Genomic DNA, 22,939 nt, shown 5'->3' with positions numbered 1-22,939 from the left:
GCTCAGCGGCCATGGCTCACGGGCCCAGCCGCTCCGCGGCATGTGGGATCCTCCCGGACCGGGGCACGAACCCGCGTCCCCTGCATCGGCAGGTGGACTCTCAACCACTGCGCCACCAGGGAAGCCCAGGGATTCCACTTTTAATTGAAGCCTGGTTTTCCCGTGTCTGACCTCAGAGGCTCCACTCTAGGCCTGAAATGCCTGATGCTAGAATACACTGATAACATGGAATTCACTTCCGAAGGAGAAAACCCCTTTGCGAAAACCTCAAAGGCAAACCACAAGGTTTTATTGTTAAAGATTTGGGGCCAGAAGATCAAATCTCTGAGGCACTGGGATGGACTGAGTGTGGGCTGGATGCTGATGAGGCATTCTGCCCAGAGGCAGGGAGAGTGAGGGGCCTCTGGTGGGCCAGGAGAGGCTGTGCGTTTGCGAATGGGAATCAGTGTGAAATCCAGTCTTTATTCCTCCTGCTTCTGTGGGCTCTGATATATACTGAAAATTAAAGTGGGCTCTGTCTTTCTGGGACGCACCTCTTTCTTTAGATGGCAAGGGATTTCAGAAAAGGGAAAAAGCAGTATGCGGAAAGAATCACAAGGCCTCCCAGCTGAATCCTGAGACTCAGGCACATGCCTTCTATAATGTAGATTCCTCTACCCAGGGCAGCTGGAGGCCCTATCATTCTATTCTCCTCCTCTTGGGGTCTTTAGAGCTACAGTTCAATCAACAAGCCCCACTACTTGCTGGTTAATTTCATTCCTTTCCCCAGAGAGACCACCCCTTGGCCCCCTGCCCAACCCCAGCCCCAGGTGCTGACCTTAAAGAACTTATCGATTTTGCTGAGGTTGATTCTCTTCTTGGCATCCAGTTTGTAAATGTTACTGACATTTCCATCCATCAGGTAGAGACCAAAACCCATTACCTAGAGTGAGAAGAGGCAGAGCCACAAGCCAGTCACATCCACTGGAAAAGTTTAAAAAAACTAAAAAAAGCAGATCTGTGTATGTGTACACATCCCCTGTAGTGACACATTCTGTGACAAAAACCCATGCGTCTTCAAAAAAAAAAAGGGGGACCCATAGTTCTAATTTCAACCAGAAATTTGATTTCTGTGAAGAAATGCAGAGGACTCTTTCATATATTATCATGGCGGCCACTTCTTGAGTCCTCCCCCATGGGCCAGAGTCTGTGCTTTGGGATTTAGCAGGTGTTATCCTTCATTCTCACAACAATCTTATGAGTCAAGTTCTACACAATAACCTTATTCTACAGATGAGAAATTGGAGACACAGAGAGGTTAGACAGCTTGCCAAGGTCACACAGCTAGTAAGCTGCAGAGACAGGATCTGAACCGGGATCTGACAACAACATGTATGCACTTAGATCCTTCTTGAGAGGAAGGACTGAGTGGTGCTGTTGCTGCATCCCTGGGCCCTAGCACATCGCAGGCACTTGATGAATACTCACTAGATGGTAAATGAATGTGAAACTATTCACCCCTTTCTCCAAGGAAACTACAACTAAGATTCCCAAGGAATCTCACTGGTGACTTCATTAACAAAAAGAACACGTTTGCCTGACAATGCCCTGTAAGCAGGTTGACAGGCTGATTCTTGATATTCCAGTCCATACAATAGTTTCCTGAATGCTGGCTTATTTTGCTCTTTTTGTCAAATGTACAGCAAGCCTGAGGAGGCCAGAATAGCTAGGTTGAAAGCAGCTTCCCTCAGCACACAGTTGCTATGTGACTGGGGATAAGTCACGTCTGACACCTAAGGGAGTGGACTAGAGGATGGGCGTTTGCATTTTGCAGTTCCGCAGGGTGTGCACCAGACATTTCCATTTAAGGTGGAAGCCGCTCCCTGGCGGCATCTGAGTTCACTAACAGACTGCAGAGACAAGGGAAACAGCAAGCAGTGCAGGAGTCCAGGTTGAGGAGGCAGAGAATTGAGAGGGAAGAAGGTTGGGAAGCTGAGACGTGGGAAGATTAAAAGCAGGCAAGAGAAAAGAAGGGCCTGAGAATCCAACGGCAGCATCTAAGGATGCTTGGTGGACTGGGGTTTAGCAACCTACTTAGTGGAAGCAGCAATTCTGGGCACAGCTATGGTAATTGCCCGGGCATAGCACTGGGGGTGAGAGAGACTGCTGAGCTCTGGGTGACTTCTCTGGATTTCTGACTGTGCAGAGGAAGCCAGAGTGAACAAGACACAAAGCCACACTGTCCTGCAAGCTTCTTCGAGATGTTATGGAAATGTTAAGAAGGGGACACCAACAGGGCTAGGATTCTTGAAATAGCAAAAGAGGCGACATGGAGAGGAAGAAAACGTCAAACCAACAGTGGAATTTTGAAAGGGGAGGTTCTGGGGAAGAACAAATCAAAAGGGGTGATGCATATGAATATGGAGAAGATTATTCATTTCCGGGCTATTGTTGTCAGAGGGAAATTAGAAGTAATCTAAGCAGCTAACGATAGAATAATGGCTAAAGAAATTAAAGCTCATCCATGTGACATTATTTAAGGGCTGCTTAATCTTCCAAATGCATTTAATGAAGTGGGATAAAAATTACACGGGCACAAAATTTATGTAAATTGCATATGTAAATTGCATACATATGAAAATATATCAGCACAGAAAAAATGAGAAAGATATACACCAAAATGCTAAAAGTGTTATCTCTGGATGGAAAGATTGTAAGAGATTCAATTTTTTAATGCTTTTCTGTATAGTCCAGATTTTCTACAATCATAAAAATTACTTGGCAATTAAAAAATGAAACTTGTAAACTGATGAAACAAATGTGACCCATTTGGCAAAACACAGCAAAAGCTTGAAGATTCTGCCTTCCCCTTGAGTTGGCAGTTTTTTCCTCCAGGATGGCTGGCTTAACAAGAGTATGGACACAAAGGTGTGCTACAGAGTTTCAATGCAGTTTAGCAAACAAATATCCAACCACAGGGGATCTGTTAAATAACAATGTCCCCATACAATGGAATACTTGGCAGCTATTAAAAATCACATTGTAGAAAGAGCCTTAATGATGTCTGGAAAGGTGTATATGACATATTCAAGGCAAATAACAGGTTACAAAACACTATATGCAGTAAGATCTGTATCAATGCTTAACTAAGAAGAAAGACATATTTAAAAAAAATGATTTTAAATAAGAAGGAGGTGAGAGGGCAAGCCCAGGCCCTGGGGTGTGTGACCGAGGGAGCTGTACCTTGAGGAGCATGTGCTTCTCACTGGGGGTCAGATACATCTTGTTCTCGTAGTAATCCACACAGATGTTGACAATGTCGGCCAGCAGCTCCTCATAGCCTGGGATCACTTCCAGTTGCTGGTGGAGACACTAAACAGCAGTGCCCCCCACTGGTTAGCCGCTGTCCTGCATCCTCACACACACACACACCACCCAGGATGGGCCACCACTGGGCCCTGGGACAGTGCCTGGCCTCACTGACCACCCCAGGTGGAGGGGAGCCTGCAGCCTCTCCTCAACGTGCCCACAGTGGTTGGTCAGAGCTCCTACACATCCCCCATGGCAGGGACCTGCTCCCCTTGGGGCCTTCCATTGTATTTCCTGGAAGTTCTGATGGTTAGAAAGTGCTTTATTGGGCTTAGCTGAAAGCAGTTCAGCTAGGCCCGTGGTCATCTCAGCTTAGTTTTGAGAGTGTGGACTGAGCCCAAGACGTCTTCTCAGATGACAGTGGGAAGTTCAAGCCCAGTGGAGGAGAGCTGGGCCAGCAGGTGTCTCCCTCCTGGCAGGACACAGCAGTACAATGACATTTCCTGTACAAGAAGGCCTGAGGTCTCCACCCCAGGCCCCTTGTCTCCAAAGGGACACACTGGCCCACGGCAGGGTGTGCATGGGGCTCAGGCGTGGGGCTGGGTCCCCGGGAAAAAAACCTGAAGCCTCAACACTGAGGAGCCTTCTGCAGGTAACACAGAGCAGGGAAGGCCCAGTGAAGCCCTGAGAAAGATTTTAGCCCAGAAACCCTTTGAAGATGGAAGGCCCCTCTCAAGTGTAGGCCTGGGTCCTGCTGACATTCCTGCTGGTGCCTGTTTAGGCTGAACTGACAGATGCACAAGACAGGTTATTTTAAGTCAGGCAGAGCGTGAGAGCCACAGCTGAGTGGGAATACCCTGGCAAAGCGGCGGCAGCAACTATGACTACATCTTTTTATGTCCTTGCTGTCTATCAGGCTCTACACGTTAAGGGCTTTTTATATAGTATCTCATTCATTTCTCACCACTGTCCTATGAGTGGCAAAACAACAGCCCCATTTTGCAGACGAGGAAACTGAGGCTTAGACCTTGCCCGAGGCCTCACACTGGGTCAGTGGAGGGTCTAGGATGAGAAAACAAGGCGGTCTAACTCCAGAACCCAAGCTCTCAACCGACACTGATGCAGGGGCAGAACACTGGCTAGAAGGTTTTCAGAGAACAAACTCCGGAGAGGGTGAAAGGGCCATCTGTGGTTGGGAGGGGAGACTTAAGTCTGCAGCTTAAAGCCTGAGTAGGGCAAAGGGGACGGATGATCTGGACAGAGCTCCTCTGCTCGTGGGCCCTCCCCAACCTCCAGGCCCTGGCCTGTGTCGCAGGATGCCAGGCCAGGACTAACATGGGTTTGCCATCACCTGGGTGATCCTGTTGTGGTTGGCCAGGAACATGGACAGGTTCTGTGACTCCTGGATAGACTGGGGGTCCGCCATCTTCCTCAGGAACTGCGCCGCCCTGGGACGGGGTGTTGTAGAGAAAGATGCTCAAGCACAGCCGGCCTCAGCCGGGCCTCGTGGGCCCCATCTCTCAGCTAACCCGGATACACTGTCCCTGAGGTTAAGGGGCTCTGAACATCACAAGTGACTCTAACATCAAAGGAGAGCGTGTTCTGGAGTCATTTCATTAGGACCTGTCTGCACCCTTGTAATAAGGGTATCTGAAATTAGGAGGCAAGAACGCACTGAAGCTCAAAGACCAGGAAAGTTTAAGGGCGGCTAGCATCCCGTCAACCAGCTTGCGGTAGGACAGAGCGAAACGGGCATCCCTGTGCCTCACGGTGACCTCCAGCGAAACTGCACAGTAAGTCACGGAGAAGAATCGCAGGCAGCAGGATGTTTTGTGTTCGTTGCGTACTATGTTATTTGTAGGAAAACCTCAATGTTTCTAAACACTGTATGGAAAACCAAAGTCTATTTAACCTGACGGGATTACAGGTGAAGGGATGATGGATGTGGGGGACACAGCGGGACTTAAAGGGAGAAAACCACGGTGCTGGGACTTCTCCAGCCTGACCTGGAGGTGGAGGTGATGCAGCCCGTGTCATGATGGACCGTGGAACACAGACAAGACACCTGTCTTGCTCGTGACCCTAGCCGGTCCACAGAGCATGTCGGCTGTGACCATGATGGAAGGAGCTGGCCACATCTGGGGAGAATGTGTGGGGAAGATACTGTACCAGGAGCTAGCTGTCTATGGAATCTTTGTGAAATTGCCATTTCTGAATGGGGCTCTGTCTTCTGGGTACTCCCAGGTTTCAATTCACTCAGGAGGATAAAACGGTGAGGATCCGTATGTTGTCTGTTTTCTCCAGTTACCACGGAGCCCCGGGAGGATGTGGTTCCGCAGGGGGGCCCTCTTCAGCAGTGACACAGGAAATCCTTCCCAAGAGATGGGTACAGACACCTCGGAGCACAAAGTATATTGGCTGCTTTTGCCTGCCCTCCCCCACTTTGGGGTGGCTGTATCCAAATTTCTGGAGACGACTGACCCCTCCACCCGCCTCAGTCCTTCTTTCTTGTGAGCTGACACTGACCTCCAACTGACCCCAAGGACGAGCACCCCTCCCAGCAGCACCACCCCAACACACACATACATAGTATAGTGTCTGATGGAGGGATCGGCACATGACCCAAGCTGGAGCAATGACAATCCTCCTTGGGACTTCTGCAAAAGTATTTGCAAGGAGGAGCATTCTTTCCGTCCTTAGGAGCTGGGGTCGCTACATTGGCTGGCGGGACGCTTATAGCTGCTGGAGGCCACACAGGGCATGAGCCTGCCTGAGAATGAAGCTGATACTGAGGAAAGCTGAGCTGCGAGGTAGAGGGAACCAGACCAACAATATCACCTGAGTACCTGGATCAAGCTGACCAGGACTTTTCTGTTCTGGGAGCCAACGCAGTTTCTTCTTTTACATAAGCAGTTTGAACTGGCTTTCTGATTCTTGCAGAGAATGACTCCTGTGACCATTTGATGATTATATTAATCACAATATAATCTCAGACTGCATGGGACACAGAAAATGCTGCTGCTCTACAGGTGGGGCAAATGAGGATTTGATTCCACCTTGAGACAGAAAACCCTGCCAAGACCCAGTTCTCCAAAACTCAGCTCTGCACCTTATTCCTTAAACTGCAGAAACGGAGGCAGGCCCCCAACCCCACTGGGTCTGTGGACTGGCTAGCTTGGTTCCGAGAAGGAGCCTCTTAGAAGGGCTCTGTCCTCTTCCTCCCACTGGCCACTGGCCGGTGGCCCAGGAAGGTGGGGGAGGGGGAGGGGCCCTGACCTCTTGTAGGCAGAGTGATCGTTCTTGACGCTGCACTTCATATTCTTCAGCTCGTCCAAGACCGCGAACATGTTGATGAACTTGCCCAGGGTCAGGAGGTAGGCCTCGGAGACAAAGTCTTTCCTCCGCTCAGCATGGCACAGCCGTTTCACCTCACTGCAGAAGCGTTCGATGGCCTTGCGCTGCACGCAGAGGGGCAGCGGGTCAGGAGGCGGCGGCCTGGTGGGGTGCCTCACTGCACTCTCTGGTGAGGTCGAGCCTCCCCTGGGGCCCTAGTCAGAGCCTGGACATTTAGAGAAGGGCAAATCTGCCCAGAGGTCTTTCTCAGAGGTGTGCTGAAACACTAAGCTGATTTCTAGAGGGAAGCCCAGAACCTGCCCCCCAAGTGAGTCAAACCAATGAATTCATTCACCACGCCCTTGCTGAGAAAGCACTGTCTTGTTCATGTGTGTATCCCAGGACCTAGGACAGTGCAGGCACCAGACAATAAGGGGGCAGAGATGGAGAGGGAGAGAGATGCTCAGAGAAAGAGGTTCATTCATCCAATAAACGGGTGTTTACTGAGCGTCTTCCACGTGCCAGGCACCACTCTTGGCCCTGGGGTAAAGCAGGGAACAAAACGGAAGAAAAAGTCTCTACCAGAAGGAGCTTATATTCTAGTGATGGCTGACAGGGAACAAAATAAACAAATTCTCTATATTAGAATGTGATAGGTGCTATGGAGAAAAATAAAGCAAGGAAAGGAGATAGGGAGGCCTTCAAAGACCAGATCAAGCCACACTTTCTCCTTCCAGAGTCTAACACAACTTTCTGGGATGATGGAAATGTTCCATACCTGCTCTGTCCGATACAATAGCCACTCATCATATGTGGATACGGAATACCTGAAAAGGCGAGTGCAATGGAGGATCTGCATTTTAAATTTTATTTAATTTTAATTCATGTAGATAGCCATATGTGGCTACTGGACAGCATAGTTCTAGATTATTTCAGCTCCTCCCTTCTCTAAACACCTCCTGTCAGGAGGCCCTCAGTTTAGCACATACTTAGTTTTGGGGTAGCTTTCGTCTCTTGAACCTGCCTTCCCAAAGAGATTTTAGGTTCCTCAAACGCAGGTGCATGACGCTAATAACAGCATCTGCCCTTTGTTAAACCTGCTCTGTAACGAGGGCTCTACAAACAGGGCACTTGACAAGCAGACCTTATTTATTCCTAGAGAAAACCTGTGAGATAGGCATTCTTTCCAAGGTAAGAAAACTGAAGTTGTCAGAGGTCTGAAATAACTAACAGAACACAGTCAGAATGCAACAGAACCCCGGGCTTCTCTGCCTTGCCTTCGAGGCTCTATCTGCACCTTCCCCAGATGTTCCCATCTCCCTCCCCCAGAGGGCCAGCACAGAGCTGGGCGCAGGGCAGACCCTGGGTCAGTGCTTGCAGGTCTCTTTATGAGGCTAATAAATACACGTGGAGGGCACAGAGTGTGTGGCAGGACTCCCACCCAGGCAGAGGGTGGTCTTAAAGCCATCAGCCTGCATTCCTGAATGGTTTCCAAATAAGCTTAATAACCAGCTTGCCCTCTTACCTGTCATTCACAGGAGGCTTTGGCTGTCTTTTCTCTTTTCCTCCTTTAAATGCTCACTCTTCCTGGCTTCCCAACTGGTCTCCCTGCTGCCACTCTTCTCCCCTCCTGCCCCTGACACCTGTGCTGGCTCCCACTTCTCATCCATCAACCACAGAGCAGCCAGAACACCTCGATCAGATCATGTCACCAGAAATCTCCAGCGGCTTCCCGTGGTGCTTGCAGAAAATCCAGGTATTCTTCTCCTGGCCTACAGTGCCCTATATGAGTAGGTCCCTGCCCACCTCTCCAACGTCACCTTTTTTCGCTTCCCCTGCTCACTATGCAGCCTCCCGGGCTTCGTTCCATTTCTTAAACATGTCATGCTCCTTGAGGCTTCAGGGCCTTTGCCTTTGCAGTTCCTTCTGCCTGAAACCCTCTGCCCCTGGATCATCACCTGCCAGCCTCTTTCACATCATACAGATCTCAGTTCAAACACCACCTCCGTGGAGGCCGTCCCTAAAGCTGCATCCATGTTGAAGATACCCTCCATGCCAGAGGTTCTGTAATTGTATTTTATTCACGGCACTTGTTCTGTTGTGTATTGTTAATTGTCAGTCTCTCCTCCCACCCAGAACACACTCGTCTGCCCACTAGAATGTGAATTATATGGAGGGAGGGGGCTTGTCTGTCTTGCTCACCCCAGGGTGGGTCAGGGGCACTAGAAAGTGTTTGCCGAATGAATAAATAACATGACACGGAAATCCAGTACCAGTGTCTAGAAGCATGGGGACCTTCTCAGGTGTCCTGGTCCAGACCTGCCCTGACCCCTCACCTGAAAGTACATGAACTTCATGAGCTTAGTGACCTCCGGCTCCAGCACCTCCACTGTCTTCTCATAGATCTCCACGCGGTTGGGCTGCTCGTTGCATTTCACCTGTGGGGAGACAGGGGGTTTCGCACACCCTGGTTTGCCCAGGCGGTCCTGGTTCACACCTGCTGTCTTATTAACAGGGCCCGTTTTCACTGTTGAATGCACCTCATTTAGAATGATAAATGGTATGGTTACCTAGTGAGAGGAGGCTGGGGTAGCCCTGTCTGACATTCTGACGGGGGCAGAACTGCTCCCCAGACACTGGCTGCAAGAAAGAAACCAGCTGGTCCCCAGAACAGAACCCTCCTCCCCTTCAGTCTGTTCTGTGCCCCGACCATGAGCTGTACACACGACTACGTTGAGCTGCACGGTCTCCCTCCTGCCGCCTTTCCCTCACTCCTACCCCAGTACCCCCTACTCCTATCTGGGGGTCTCTGCCTGATCCGAAGCAGAGAAAAATGTTCTGTCCATGGCTCTGGATGCACTTGGGACAAAGTCCCCTGGCCATACTTGGGCCCATTAAGAAGCTCATTTTCTCTGCCCAGTGGTTTTCAGCACATCAGAATCCCATAGCAGATGTGTTCACAGCATGCACACCCAAGGCTGCTAACAGGTCAGTGAAACTGGAGAGTGAGCAAAGGGTAATAAACACAAGGACATTCTTCACACTGTTGTATAGAAATTCTTAAAATGGAAGCACCAAGTTAAACATCCAGAAGTCGATGATTAAATGGATAAAGTATGATGCATTCATACACTATCATTATGTAACTGTTAGGGGAAATGAGATAGATCTCTGACCTGAGGTGGAAAGATTGCTACCATAAACTGATGGGTGGAAACAGCTACAGGACAGGAAGGGTCATTTAATCCCGTTTTTATTCAACAAACACAAAACAGTGTGTGTCCTTGTGTATCCATATATAATACAGGTATAGAGAATCTGAAAGGGTGCAAAACCAAGCTGTAAATAAGTAGTTACCTCTTGGGGTTAGGATTGGGAGCAAGAGAGGAATGGTTTCTGTTTACACACCTGTGGCCTGTTGATTTGGTTACAGTGGGACCTACGAATAATATGATAACTATGAAAATGGTAAAAATAATATCTGTGTGTGTCAACATGAAAAAAGTCAGTTATAAAGAATACAGTGTAAAAAATTCAAGTGGCAGACCGTATAAATAGGAAACAACACACTTTTGTAAATGATGATAATTTACAAAATAATAAACACAGAAATATTCATGATGTTTGAGAAAAGAAAGCCAGATGAATATGCAGCAAAGCATCCACAGTGATCATGCTTTGGTGGGAGGTGGGGGATTTGGGTGGTGGAGGGAGGGGTGAGGATGTCTTGCTTTTTACTTTCTACCTTTCTGCAGTGGTTTGGGTGTTGTACAGTTAGCATATACTGCTTTCAAAATAAAACAATATTGAGCAATTTTTAAAAGCTGGTGTCAGTTTTACGGGATGCTCTCTGAATGTTTTCAGCGCACCCCCTTGGGTAAGAGGCCCTGCTTCACTCCCTGCTGCCTGGAGAAGGTCAATAATCTGGATGGGGGTGGGGTAGAGGGTGGAGGCACCCCCTGAAGGGGCAGGACTGTCTCACCTGGGGGATGGCCCGGGAACAGCTGCGCCAGGTGTACAGCATGACCGCATACTCGTGCCCTTCCTCCAGCATTTCATTCTGAAAAGCAGAACATGCTCAGCAGGGAGAAACTGGTCTGGTGCCACAAGACTTTTCAACAGCCCCCTGCCCCCAGTCGTCGTGACTCACAGCGTGGTCTGTGGACCAGCAGTGTCAGCATCACCCGGGGGCCGGGGGGCGGGGGCGGGGAGCTTATTAGAAATGCAGAGTCTCAGGCCCCTCCCTGGGCCTATGGAATCTGAATCTGCATTTCAATAAAATTCCCAGGGGACTCACACTCCCGGGTGCACAATAAGTTTGAGAAGCACTGGCCTAAATTATCCCCATCAGACACTCAAGGGCTCTACAAGCAGGACACATTTTTCAAAGACAGATGGCTACCTCAGAAAGGAAGGGTAGATCCACTAGTTCCAACAGCAAAAGTTGTCCCAGATAAACAGTTAGCAAGAAAATAAGCAAGCAGCAAAACAGTTTGTACAGCGGATAGGTTAAAAAACACAGTATATTATCGTGTATGGAAAAATATTTTGGTGGAATACATACCACAACTATGAATAGCAAGCTCTCTGTGGGGATGGATAAACAGGGGCTTTCGCTTTTCACATCACATGGTACTATAATGTCTGCTCTTTTATAAGAGCCCACTTTACTATTTCATAAACAGGAAGACGGTTAAGATCAAGATTCAGATTTTTAAAAATAATACAGAGCAGATGGCAAAACTAACAACAGCATGAAAAACAAATCTGATGACTCACCTCACCTAGTAAGTGCTTCAATGGAAAGAGCCCTAATCTCAGGGTCCAAATATCTGGGCTGAAATCCCAGCTTCATCACTTCTTAGCCCTTTGGCCTTCAGGAAATCACTTAACCTAAAATTCTCCATTTAGTTATCTGTTTAATAATGATGACAATAACAACCTCAGAGAATTTTATGAGAATTAAATACAATACAAACATACATACACGCTAGGTAATCTGTAAAGGGAGTTAAGAGTATTACTAGGGAAAAGATAGTCTGGCAGTTCCTCAAAAAGTTAAACACAGAGTTACCATACGACCCAGCAATTCTGCTGAGGTATGTATCCAAGAGAAATGAAAGCATATGTGCACACAGAAACTTCCACACTTGTTCACAGCAACATTATTCTAATAGTCAAAAAAACAGAAACAACCCAACGGGTGAATGGATAAATAAAATATGGTATAGCCATGCAATGGAATAGTACTCTTCTGTAAAAAGGAATGAAGTACTGATCCATGCTACAACATGGACGAACTTTGAAAACATTATGCTAAGTGAAAGAAGCCAGACACAAAAGGCCACCTATTATATGATCCATTTAGATGAACTGTTCAGAATAGACAAATCCATAGAAACAGAAAGTAGATTAGCAGTTGGGGGAGAGAATTGGGAGGGACTGCTAAAGGTTTGGGGGTTTCTTTCTTTGGTGATGGAAATTAGATAGTAGTGATAATTGTATAACACTGTGAATCTACTATTCAAACACTGAACTGTACACTTTAAGTGGTGAATTTTGTTATATGAAGGACGTCTCAAAAAATACAATAAAAAGAGTATCACTAGACCATCTCTCTTGTGAATGTTTGTATAGATACAAAAATGAACCTTTACTGATTTTTTATCCCACACATCATATCTATTTCATAATATCTTCCTAGCCCAAGATCAGATTTAATTTGGAGCTTATTACTTTTTAAAGTTTTGTTTTCAACAGCAAATGTCACTGACGAGTCACACTTTCAATTCTTAATTTAGAGAACTCTTTAAATCAGTAACATGTTGTGCTTGAGACCACAGAGAACCAAGATCAAGCCTGTGGGTCTCCTGCTGCCGTTGCTTCAGAACACATGTCAGAAAAGGGAAGTGACAGTAATGCACAGGGAACATGTGTCTACTTATCAGCACCAAACTGCCCACTGGCAGGTATATTCCCATTCATTCATCCAGTGAACCTTTCACTGAGCACTCACGGGTCCCTGGCTTGGTGCTATGTGCTGAAAACAGGCCAGTGAACAAGAATGATGTGGACTCTGCCTTGTGGACAGTTCAGCTGACCACCAGTCAGATTTGTTGTATAATCATGCCTGGAATGTAGAGGTCAGGATGGTGTGCTGGACGGAGCTTCAGGAAACTTGAGTTCTGGTCCTGGCTCTGCTTGGACCCAACTTTTATCTGGACAATGTCATGGTTTTCTCATTTAGAGGCAAAGAGTTGGCCTAAATCACTGGTTCTCAGCCCTGGCTGCACATTAGTCACCTGCGCAACTCTGAAAACGCCTGATGCCCAGGCTGGGCTCCACTGGAACGAAATCATTACCTCTGGGGGAGGGGCCCAGGCATCAGTGTTTTTTAATGCTTTCCAGGTGATTCCAATGTGCAGCCTAGGTTGACAGCTGTAGGACTAAGGATCTCTCAGGTCCTTTACCTTGATAAGATTCTGTAAGTCCACGATTTAAACCCAATGTGAGTTCAGTTCAAATTTCAGATAGTGACAGACTGTACCTCTCAGCACTTATTTGGACACTCAGCCCCCATCTCACCCCCCAGCAAAGAACCCTTGACTGTTCCTCATAGGTGGTCAATTACATGGATTACACACTTTCTCCTCCTCCTCTTCCTCCTCTTTTCTCTGGCTATCCTGCCCTTTGAGAAATTCACCTTGCCCCAATGTGGGCAGAAGAAATACAAGAAGATGAACATCTAATGAAGCCTCTTGCTGCTGATAAAGCTACTCTACAGAAAGATTTAGCAAGGTACAAGGAGGAAACTGTTGAGGAAGTGAAGTTTTGGCATTATCCACGAACATCAACGGTACACCCTATCTTAGACCCTGCCCAAAACCATATCAACACTATCCCTGTGTCGGTAGAATAGTGGCCCCAGAAAGATGTCTGCATCCTAATCCCCAGAACCTGTGAAAACAATACCTTACACAGCAAAAGGGACTTTGCAGATGGAATTAAGTTAGCAACCTTGAGACGGGGAGGTCATCCTGGGTTATCTGGTGGACCCAGTGTAATGGCAAGGGTCCTAATAAGTGAGAGAGGGAGGCGAGAGGGTCAGACCAGGAGCCGTGAGGATGGAAGCAGAGATTGGAGTGGTGTGACTGTTGGATGCAAGGGGGCTGGGCCAAGGAATGCGGGCAGCCTCTAGAAGCTGGAAAAACAAGGCAACAGATTCTCCTCTAGAGCCTTCAGAAACAAATGCAGGCCTGCCGACACCTTGATTTTAACCCTGTAAGATCCCATGCCAGGCTTCTGAGCAAAAAAACGGTGAGCAAATAACTTTGTGTTGTTTTAGGTCACCAAATCTGAGATAATCTTCTGTTACAGCAGCAATAGAAAACGAATACAATCTGCCTCCAAACCGGCCCTTCCTCTGACTTCCCTATTGGTGTCCCTGACCTGGTATTTCCAGGAAACCTCAGTCAGCATTGTTGTCACGCCCATGGGCCCCAGCACCCAGCACACTGTGAAGCCAGGCGGAGTCAACCTCCAGTGCCTCTCGTATCCATGTCCCCTTAGCTATCCCTCACGCCACTGCCCTCATCCGGCCCTTGAAACCTCCAGTGTAGATAACTTTAACTATCGCCTCACTCACGCCTCCTTACCACTTGTTCTGCACAAAACTAACAAATGAAACTTATTCCTCAAGTGTATTTCTGTTCACATTTCTCCCATCAATGAAAAATTCCCATTGCTACTGATTTTTGATTAAATGAATTAAAGCCCTCTATTATGGGCTGACTTGTGTCCCCCCGCCAAATTCATATGTTGAAGTCCTAACCTCAGGACCTCAGAATGTGACTATATTTGGAGACAGGGCCTTTAAAGAGATGATTAAGTTAACATGAGGCCATTAAGGACCCTCATCCAATCTGACAGAATTTGGACACACAGAGAGACACACCTTACATGTGCCTACAAAGACAAAAGACAGTGTGAGGACACAGACAGAAGGCGGCCGTCTGTAAGCCACAGAGTGGCCTCAGGAGAAAGCAACCCTGCTGACACCTTGATATTGGACTTCTCGTCTGCAGAACTCGGAGAAAATAAACTTGTTATTTAAGCCACCCAGTCTGTGGTATTTTGTTATGGCAGCTCTATCAAACGAAGACATCCTCTATGCACTGACCCTTATCTAATTTTTGATAAATACCACCAAGAATTTCCCTATATGTACTTTACAGTCCAAACCCAGGCAGTCTCTGTGCCTTTTGCCTCTGTGCCTTTCCTCATGCTGCTTCCACCAGCCAGATGCTCTCCATCTCACCCCTGACAGATAAAATTCTAATTGTGCGGGACAGCAGAGGTCAGTGGAAAGAGATCAGGGCTGGGAATCTTAAGTCCTGGATTCTAGGTTCAACCCTGTGATTTACTAATTGTGGAATCATGAGCAACCTGCTTATTAACTTCTCTAGGTCTCAGTTTTCTCATCCCTAAAATGGGTATAATGATCTCTTTGCAAGTCACAGGGCTGTTATAAGGTTCCAATGATACCATGTATAAGAAAACCTTATATAGTTTAAAGTACCATTTATATATGGTATATACATATATAATGTATATATAATAACCATATATTATATATGTGTGTGTGTATATATATTATATATATATATGGTTATAATGTGTGTGTGTGTGTGTGTGTGTGTACAGTATACAAGGCTCTACTCAAAACCCACTTCCTTCATCAAGATTTCTCTGACCCTCTCATGGCCCCTTAAAGACTTTGAACTTTCACCATGCCTTTTACCTTTAACTTTGTGTATATATATATATATTTTTTTTTTTTGGTATGTGGGTCTCTCATTGTTGTGGCCTCTCCCGTTGCGGAGCACAGGCTCCGGACGCGCAGGCTCAGCGGCCATGGCTCACGGGCCTAGCCGCTCTAAGGCATGTGGGATCTTCCCGGATCGGGGCACGAACCCGTGTCCCCTGCATCGGCAGGTGGACTCTCAACCACTGCACCACCAGGGAAGCCCTGTATATTTTTATTTGTCTGCAAAGAGCCATCTAGAGCACAGGTTTTGTAGTCAAACAGATTTGTCAGCGGCAGGACCCTGAGTAAGTTACTTAACTTTTCTGGACCTCAGTTTTCCCCACCCATAAAATGAGTATTGTAACAGAACCTTCTTCAAAGGGTTGAGGTGAGGATTAATTAAGACAATGCATTTAAAATATCTGCACAGAAAATGTTTAATAAATGGTAAGCCTGTCTATTTCTACTTGACTCAGTGAGAACCAAGACCAGCCCTATCTGTCCTTGCATATCCCCCTCTCCAGCATTTAGCAGGGTCTCTCCAGGTACCAGGTACACAATATTTATTGAATGAATGGGCAGGGTGTGGTGAGACAGGCTTTAGGCTATCGCTGATATAGTGAGAAAGGTCCACTGAGCCACAGGCAGAACCTGTGAATGAGAAATTTGGAATTCTTTAAATGTCAGTGATGCATGAGGATGAAATCAATGAAAGCCCAAGAAGGAAGGGTACCCTCACAGATGGGTCAGACAAAGACCCATCAAACAACTGGTCCCTCTTTGTGAATGATTTAGGCCACCAGTAATGTGTTACTCCAAACCTTTTTTGAGAAACGTTGTGCTTTGGTCAAGGGCCAAAATTCCACACAGCCAGTAATCTATCTATAAAGCATAAAACAAGGCAGGATCGAATCAACTGTTAACCCCCAAAACTAGAGAAGCTCAGGGAAGTGAACAGTGGGAATAGAGTTCGGCCCCAATGGTGAGCAGGATTTGCAAGACTGGAAGATAGGAACAGTGTGCCTCCAGGCGCTGAGAGGGGATGGGTGGGACATGAGGATGGGCTTGAGGCGAGGGATCTGAGGCAGAGTGTTCTTGAAACAGCTGAGCACATGCCCCTGACGAGAGAAGCCGCCCACAGCCCCGCCCCCACCAGCAGGGGGCACGTCTGACTCTGAAGGTCGCAGAGACTTACCATGCTGGAGTGGACTGTAGCCTGCTCAATGTACCTTGCAATGCCTGTGACAAACGCATTCCTGTCCTCGAAGTTTGTGTCAAAGTTAGCCTGCAGGAATTAGAGAACAGGAACATTTGGTGGTTGGAAAACAGGTCCAAGGTGGCTGGGTGTCCAGGGAATAAACTGCTGCCACCAAATGCCCAAGTTCTCTGTGGAAATCTATCTCCACATCACCCTCTCATCTTCGGCCAAGAAATCCCACCCTGAATCCCACTGGGCAGGAGCTGGCTACAGCCAGGGCCTGCATCTGCTTCCCATGGGTAATCAGGTTCACCCAGGGAGCCTCGGAAGTAAAGACTTAAACCATACAAGCCTAAATAGCTCTTAAAAGTGAAGACGTGTATTTTTTTTTTTTTTTTTTAGAAAGAAGCAGACTCACAGATATAGAGGAAAAACTAGTGGTTACCAGTGGTGGGGAATGGGAGGTACAAATTGGTGGATGTAAAATAGGCTCAAGGTTGTATTGTACAACACTGGGAATGTAGCCAATATTTTGTAATAACTTTAAAAATTGTATAAAAAATAAAAAATATTTTTGAAAGATGAAGATATTAAAACAAAAGGTGAAGATGTATACTGCTTTGATCCAGCAGTTGCAAAAATACTTGCCTGAGGGTGCAGATACATCTGTAGAAGAATAATAACTGCAGTATTTTTTTAATAAAAAAACTGGAAACCATCCAAATATCCATTAACAGCAAAAAGCTAAATAAATAATAGTATATCCATACAATGGGCTTATCTTATAAGTACTATGTGGTGGTTAAATACAGTCTGGTAGCATAGCAGTATTGTCAGGCAAAATACCCATAATAAATTTTAAGTTAAAAAAGCCAAATCATAGAGCAACATAATATAGTGTCATTCTCTTTTGGTTAAAAAAAAAAATTATATATATACATGGTAAAAAGGTGTGTGGGTGTATATATGTGTATATATATAGACATAGTTACAGGGAAATTTTTATTTGTTATAAATACTTTGCTGTATTGCTAATAATAAAAAAGATATTTACATAATTAAAATTTAATCTGGGTTAGAAAATGTGAATAAACCGAGTGGATGAGTTGAACCTTCAGGCACGTGCTTAATTAATAAATCTAGCCATTGAATGAAATTTAAAATATACTATGTGTTTATATTCGGTCTCAGCAGTCCAAGAACTTTCAAACGGTCAAATACAGCTAAAAAGCTAAAAATTTCCAATTAACTAATTCTTTCATAACATGGTATACTTGCCCAGCACACCCAGACAAGGGGCTATTTGCAAGGATGACTACGGCTGCACCGATGCCCTTCCCACCATGCCCAGGTGGGATCCCGGTCTTGAGGAATCTGATCACGGTTTGTCACAAGCTTGCCTCTCAGGCAAAAGCAAACAACTGTGACTGGCTTCCCGGAGCCATTATCGGCTGTGGGGAGTTGAAGACCTCTTCTCACATACATGAAGGAAAAGTAATTACCCAGGCAGGCTCTAGGGGTTTCTAAATTGCGATATTTAATTCATGAGGTCAGAGCTGCCAAAACCTTGGTTGGTGCTGCAGCAAGAACAGCCGGGAAGGTATTTGAGGTCAGAACGGATCAACAAGCCTTCCCGGAGGGAAGAGAAACAGCCCTGGTGTACATTTTCTAGCTTATCTATTGCTTACACTCAGCTCCACCAGTGCACCAGGGACCCCATCAGCTGACGACCTTTCACATTCTAGATGCAGGCATCCCCCTCCCTCTGCCTTCAGGGCAAACCCTCTCAGGGGATCCCCAGAATTCCTGATACCACCCGCCACCATCTGGCCCCGATGCTCTGGGAGGACTTAACCTGGTACATGATGGAGGAAGGCGGGGGTTCGATGCATGGCTGCTGGTCAGGGAGGGGCAGCTCTTCCAGCAGGTCCACGTTGGACAGGGCATCTTCCAGGGTGACGTGGGTGGTCATGGCGGCAGTTTCTGTTGTCCGCACTGGGGGTGGGGGATGGAAGAGAAGGAAACAGAGAGTTTCAGGGGCCTTCAAACACTTCTCCCAAGCTCACCCTGTCCAGGCTCCTTCCGGAGAACCCGTGGAGTTAAGGAACACGCACCGAGACCGCTTCCACTTGCTACTTCTTCACGTGGTGCCCTCAACCCGTGCCTGATAGCTGAGGATCTCTTTACAGTTTACGCAGTACTTTTTAATGTCTATTGCCTTGACTGAGCCTCACCACAACCCTCTGATGGCAGGTGGTCTCATATCCACATAACTGATGGAAAAACAAGGCTCAGAGAAGTTATGTTGACACTCATACAACCACAGTGACCAGGAGCAAAGGACCTCAAATTATGCTTGACGCTAGAACATGGGCCAAAGTCAGCCTCCAGTTTCTGTTATTCAAGAAGATATTTATCAGTTCCACTCTTAAATTATTGCATAACACAAACATCCATAATTAAGAGAGCCAAAGATTATCAACTTGAAACCAGAGTTTGAAATTAAGCTGGGAGTCAAAGAATTCAGACTCCAGCAAATTTAACCTTACTTTCAAAAACATTAGAGCCATTGTCTTCCTTGGCCTGGACATATGGTATGTTTTGTGAGCCACACCAAACAAATCAGCCCAAAATGGACATTTTTATGTCTCAGACCCTGGCAGACTACAGCAGGTGTGATGAGAACTCTGCCAGGCAGTGAAGCTGGAGAGGTTCTAAACAACACCTACCTAACAGGAGCTAACTGCTATTTTAAGAACTCAGCACTCAGCAAACAGAATACTCATTTTTTAAAGCATATGTGAAACATTCATTAAAAATCATCATGGGGCTTCCCTGGTGGCGCAGTGGTTGCGCGTCCGCCTGCCGATGCAGGGGAACCGGGTTCGCGCCCCGGTCTGGGAGGATCCCACATGCCGCGGAGCGGCTGGGCCCGTGAGCCATGGCCGCTGAGCCTGCGCGTCCGGAGCCTGTGCTCCGCAACGGGAGAGGCCATGGCAGAGGGAGGCCCGCATAACACAAAAAAAAAAAAAAAAAAAAAAAAAATCATCATGATTTAGAGCATAAAACAAGTTCCCACAAGTTCCCCCAATATGACCTTCTAGAAGTCACATTCACTGACTACAGTGCAATAAACTTAGAAATCAATAATGCAAATTATAGCAAAGAAAAAACCCCATATCTATGAAAATTTGTAAAAACATACTGCTAGGTTATTCACAGCTGAAGAGGAATTCAAATAGAAATTATAAAATATTTAGAACTGAAAGAGAGCATGAATAAATGTCTTAATGCATTTCATAGGAAATAAGAAAGCAGAATTAAATGAACTGAATTTTCCACTCAAAAACCTAAAAAAGGATAAAAATCAACCCCCCAAAATGAGAATTCAGGGATTACTAATTACAAAAGCAGAAATAAATGAAGCAAAAAACAGCAAAACAAAACAAACAGTAGACTAGGTGAACAAAAATCTGAAAACTGAGTTTTAAAAAAAGATTAATAACATAATAATAAGCAGCAGCGTAGCAACTGCTAACCCTTTAGCATATTCGAATGAGGAAACACAGAGAAGGCTGACTGTGCTCCGGAGAGCACCCTCCCTCCCTCCCCATCCCTAATCCCAGGGAAGCCTGAGACCTGCTTCAGGGCTGGAGTCTCAGAGTGTCAGTGAATTTGCCTCACTCATTAGGAAATGTGGTGTCAGAGGCCAGGGCAGAAAAGAACCAGCGACAGCAGAGCTGGGCCCAGGCTGTGAAGGGCTGACACAGTTGCAGAGTACACCCCACGCAGGCTGCCCCTGTGTCTCCTTTAGGCCCGGACCGGGGGGCAGATGGGGCTGAGCTGCTGACTACGGCTTCACACTTCACTGAGTTCTCAACTCACCTCCCTGTCATGCGCTATGGCAACAGTGAAGGCCACATCCAATGAGGGCACAGGGGAGCTCAGAAGTGACTGCCTCCTCTGCCCTCTGCAGGTGCCTGGCCTCACGGGGGTGGTTTCAGGCCCTCTCCACACCTGTGCTGCTTCCTCTGCTCTCTTCTCTGCCCTGAATTCTAAGTGTGGCATTCAGTTCTACAGCAAAACCATTTGCTAATCCACAGAAAAGATTGTCTTCTTTAGCACATTAATGTTAAGTCCATTTTGCAGGAAGCGTTAATGATTGTCCAGGGCATAATGATCTGTAAGCTCCAAAGCCCTAATAATTCTCTTCGTTAAATCAAATAATAATAAAACTAACATTTTAAAGCCATTACTCTGTGTCACTCTGCCAAGCACTCAGCTATTTTAATCTTGCCTCAACCTTATAAAAGTAAGTACTGTGATTATTCCCATTTTACAGATGAGCAAACAGAAGCTCAGAATTTAGGTCCTTTACAAGGTCAAGGGCTGGCAAGTGCTGGAGCTGGGCTTGGAACCTAGGTTTGCCTTATAAGAAAGGTCTAGAAGCAACTATTTATCTATGACTACCAGGGCTGTGTCAAAGGGACCCAGGGGCCAAACTGAGGCAGCCTCCATTGGCCAAAGATGGGGTGATCTGACCACCAGTTAGCACAACTCAAGGGACTTGAAACAATATCAAATATATGTGAATTCATGAGATCGTAAAGACACTTAATAAAAACTTGGTTTTATGCCTTTGTTACTGCTGGAGGATACCTGTGAACCAACTTTTACATTGAAAATCAATAAATAAAAGGGAAGAAGCAAACACTGAACCAATCTTTCCTATACCAATTGTACCACTGGATAAATGAATTGTAGGAGAGAGAGATGTTTCTCTTTATAAAGGTATTTCTTTTTTTCCCCCAGAAATATTCACAGAATTAAAATATCCCTAGTTTCCAACCCCTAATGAACAAATGGATGTAGGCACTGATCACCAACTGCTGCTAACGTCACTACATGAGGGACAACCAGATATTATGTGCCTCCTGATGGAAAAACACACCATCACCTTACAAAGAGTGCTGAACCCCAAACAAAATACCTGAATCTAATCAAGCCTTTGATACAATCTGACAGGAAATACAGAGGACATGTTAAAGTACACCACGGTGAGGTACTCAGTAAAATACAATCTATGGGAAAGTCTGCTGGACAAATGGCTGAGTATCTTTAACAAATAAAGTGCAAGGGAAAAAAAAAAGAGATGGAGGGGGAAGTTACAGATGATAAGAGACTTAGACTATCACATGGTTTTACTTCATTTGGATCTTATTTCAAACAAACCACCATAAAGATGAAATTGTAACATATATGAGAAAACAGGAAAATTTCTCTGGCTAGTTACTGACTCGATATTTGACAATATTAAGGAAACTGTTATTATTTTTTAGATGTGACAATATTGTTTAAAATAGTCCTTATCTTCGACAAATACCTACTAAAATATGGATAAAAGGATACAGGGGTTTGCTTCCAAATCATATTAGATGGGGGAAGAGTGAGAAATAAATGAGACAAAATCAGCTAAAGTTAACAATTGTCAATCCTGTGTGATGCTTACACATAGAGATTTATGATAATTTTTTATCCAATTTTATGTTACTTTTTAATTTATTTTATTTATTTATCTTTGGCTACGCCACGCAGCATGTGGGATCTTAATTCCCCGACCAGGGCTTGAACCTGGGCCCGCTGCAATGGAAGCTCGGAGTCTTAACCACTGAACCGCCAGGGAAGTCCCTCCAATTTTAAATATGTCAGAAATGTTCCATAAAATCTCCCAGCTCTGGGGCTTCCCTGATGGGTCAGTGGTTAAGAATCTGCCTGCCAATGCAGGGGACACGGGCTCGAGCCCTGGTCCAGGAAGATCCCACATGCCATGGAGCAACTAAGCCCGTGTGCCACAACTACTGAGCCCATGTGCCTAGAGCCCGTACTCCACAACAAGAAAAGCAACCGCAATGAGAAGCCTGCTCACAGCAATGAAGAGTAGCCCCTGCCCGCCACAACTAGAGAAAGCCCGCGCACAGCAATGAAAACCCAACGCAGCCATAAAAAAAAAAAATAAATAAATAAAATAAATTTATTAAAAAAAAAAACCTCCCAGCTCAATGTATACACTCCCAGTTCTAATCTGTCCTCCCTTCCTTCATCTTCCCTGACTCCTACTTATGATCTTTAGCTTCTCCTTCCTCCTATAACCTGGGTTTCTTCTAGGCTTCTCAGATTCTAAAATACTCATTTACCAGAATAACCCTTAAGATCTTCTCCTTTAACACAATAATACCCCCGTCCTTCCTTTGATGAGAAGGGAAGTGAATCAGTAAGTGAATGACCTACAGCACAAATACAGCTTCTCTAACGGA

At 46.0% G+C, this 22,939-nt stretch overlaps 1 protein-coding gene across 1 annotated transcript in view; it reads right to left on the bottom strand.

Annotated features, from left to right (window-relative positions):
- Positions 1–22,939, bottom strand: part of CYFIP2 (cytoplasmic FMR1 interacting protein 2) — a 139,648-nt gene that overhangs the window by 103,191 nt on the left and 13,518 nt on the right. Inside the window, exons 2-9 of the mRNA XM_024117220.3 lie at positions 18,481–18,620; positions 16,623–16,712; positions 10,604–10,681; positions 8,958–9,059; positions 6,565–6,746; positions 4,640–4,736; positions 3,223–3,351; positions 818–922 (exon numbers count right to left, since the gene is read on the bottom strand). Of these exons, the coding sequence (XP_023972988.1) occupies positions 818–922; positions 3,223–3,351; positions 4,640–4,736; positions 6,565–6,746; positions 8,958–9,059; positions 10,604–10,681; positions 16,623–16,712; positions 18,481–18,597 (900 nt within the window). The 5' untranslated portion in view covers positions 18,598–18,620. The remainder of the gene's footprint in view (positions 1–817; positions 923–3,222; positions 3,352–4,639; positions 4,737–6,564; positions 6,747–8,957; positions 9,060–10,603; positions 10,682–16,622; positions 16,713–18,480; positions 18,621–22,939) is intronic.

Source organism: Physeter macrocephalus, chromosome 8 (genome assembly GCF_002837175.3).
Source record: "Physeter macrocephalus isolate SW-GA chromosome 8, ASM283717v5, whole genome shotgun sequence".
NCBI classification, from domain to species: domain Eukaryota; kingdom Metazoa; phylum Chordata; class Mammalia; order Artiodactyla; family Physeteridae; genus Physeter; species Physeter macrocephalus.
Note: the sequence above shows the minus strand (reverse complement) of the source record. Positions and strands in the feature narration are given on the sequence as shown.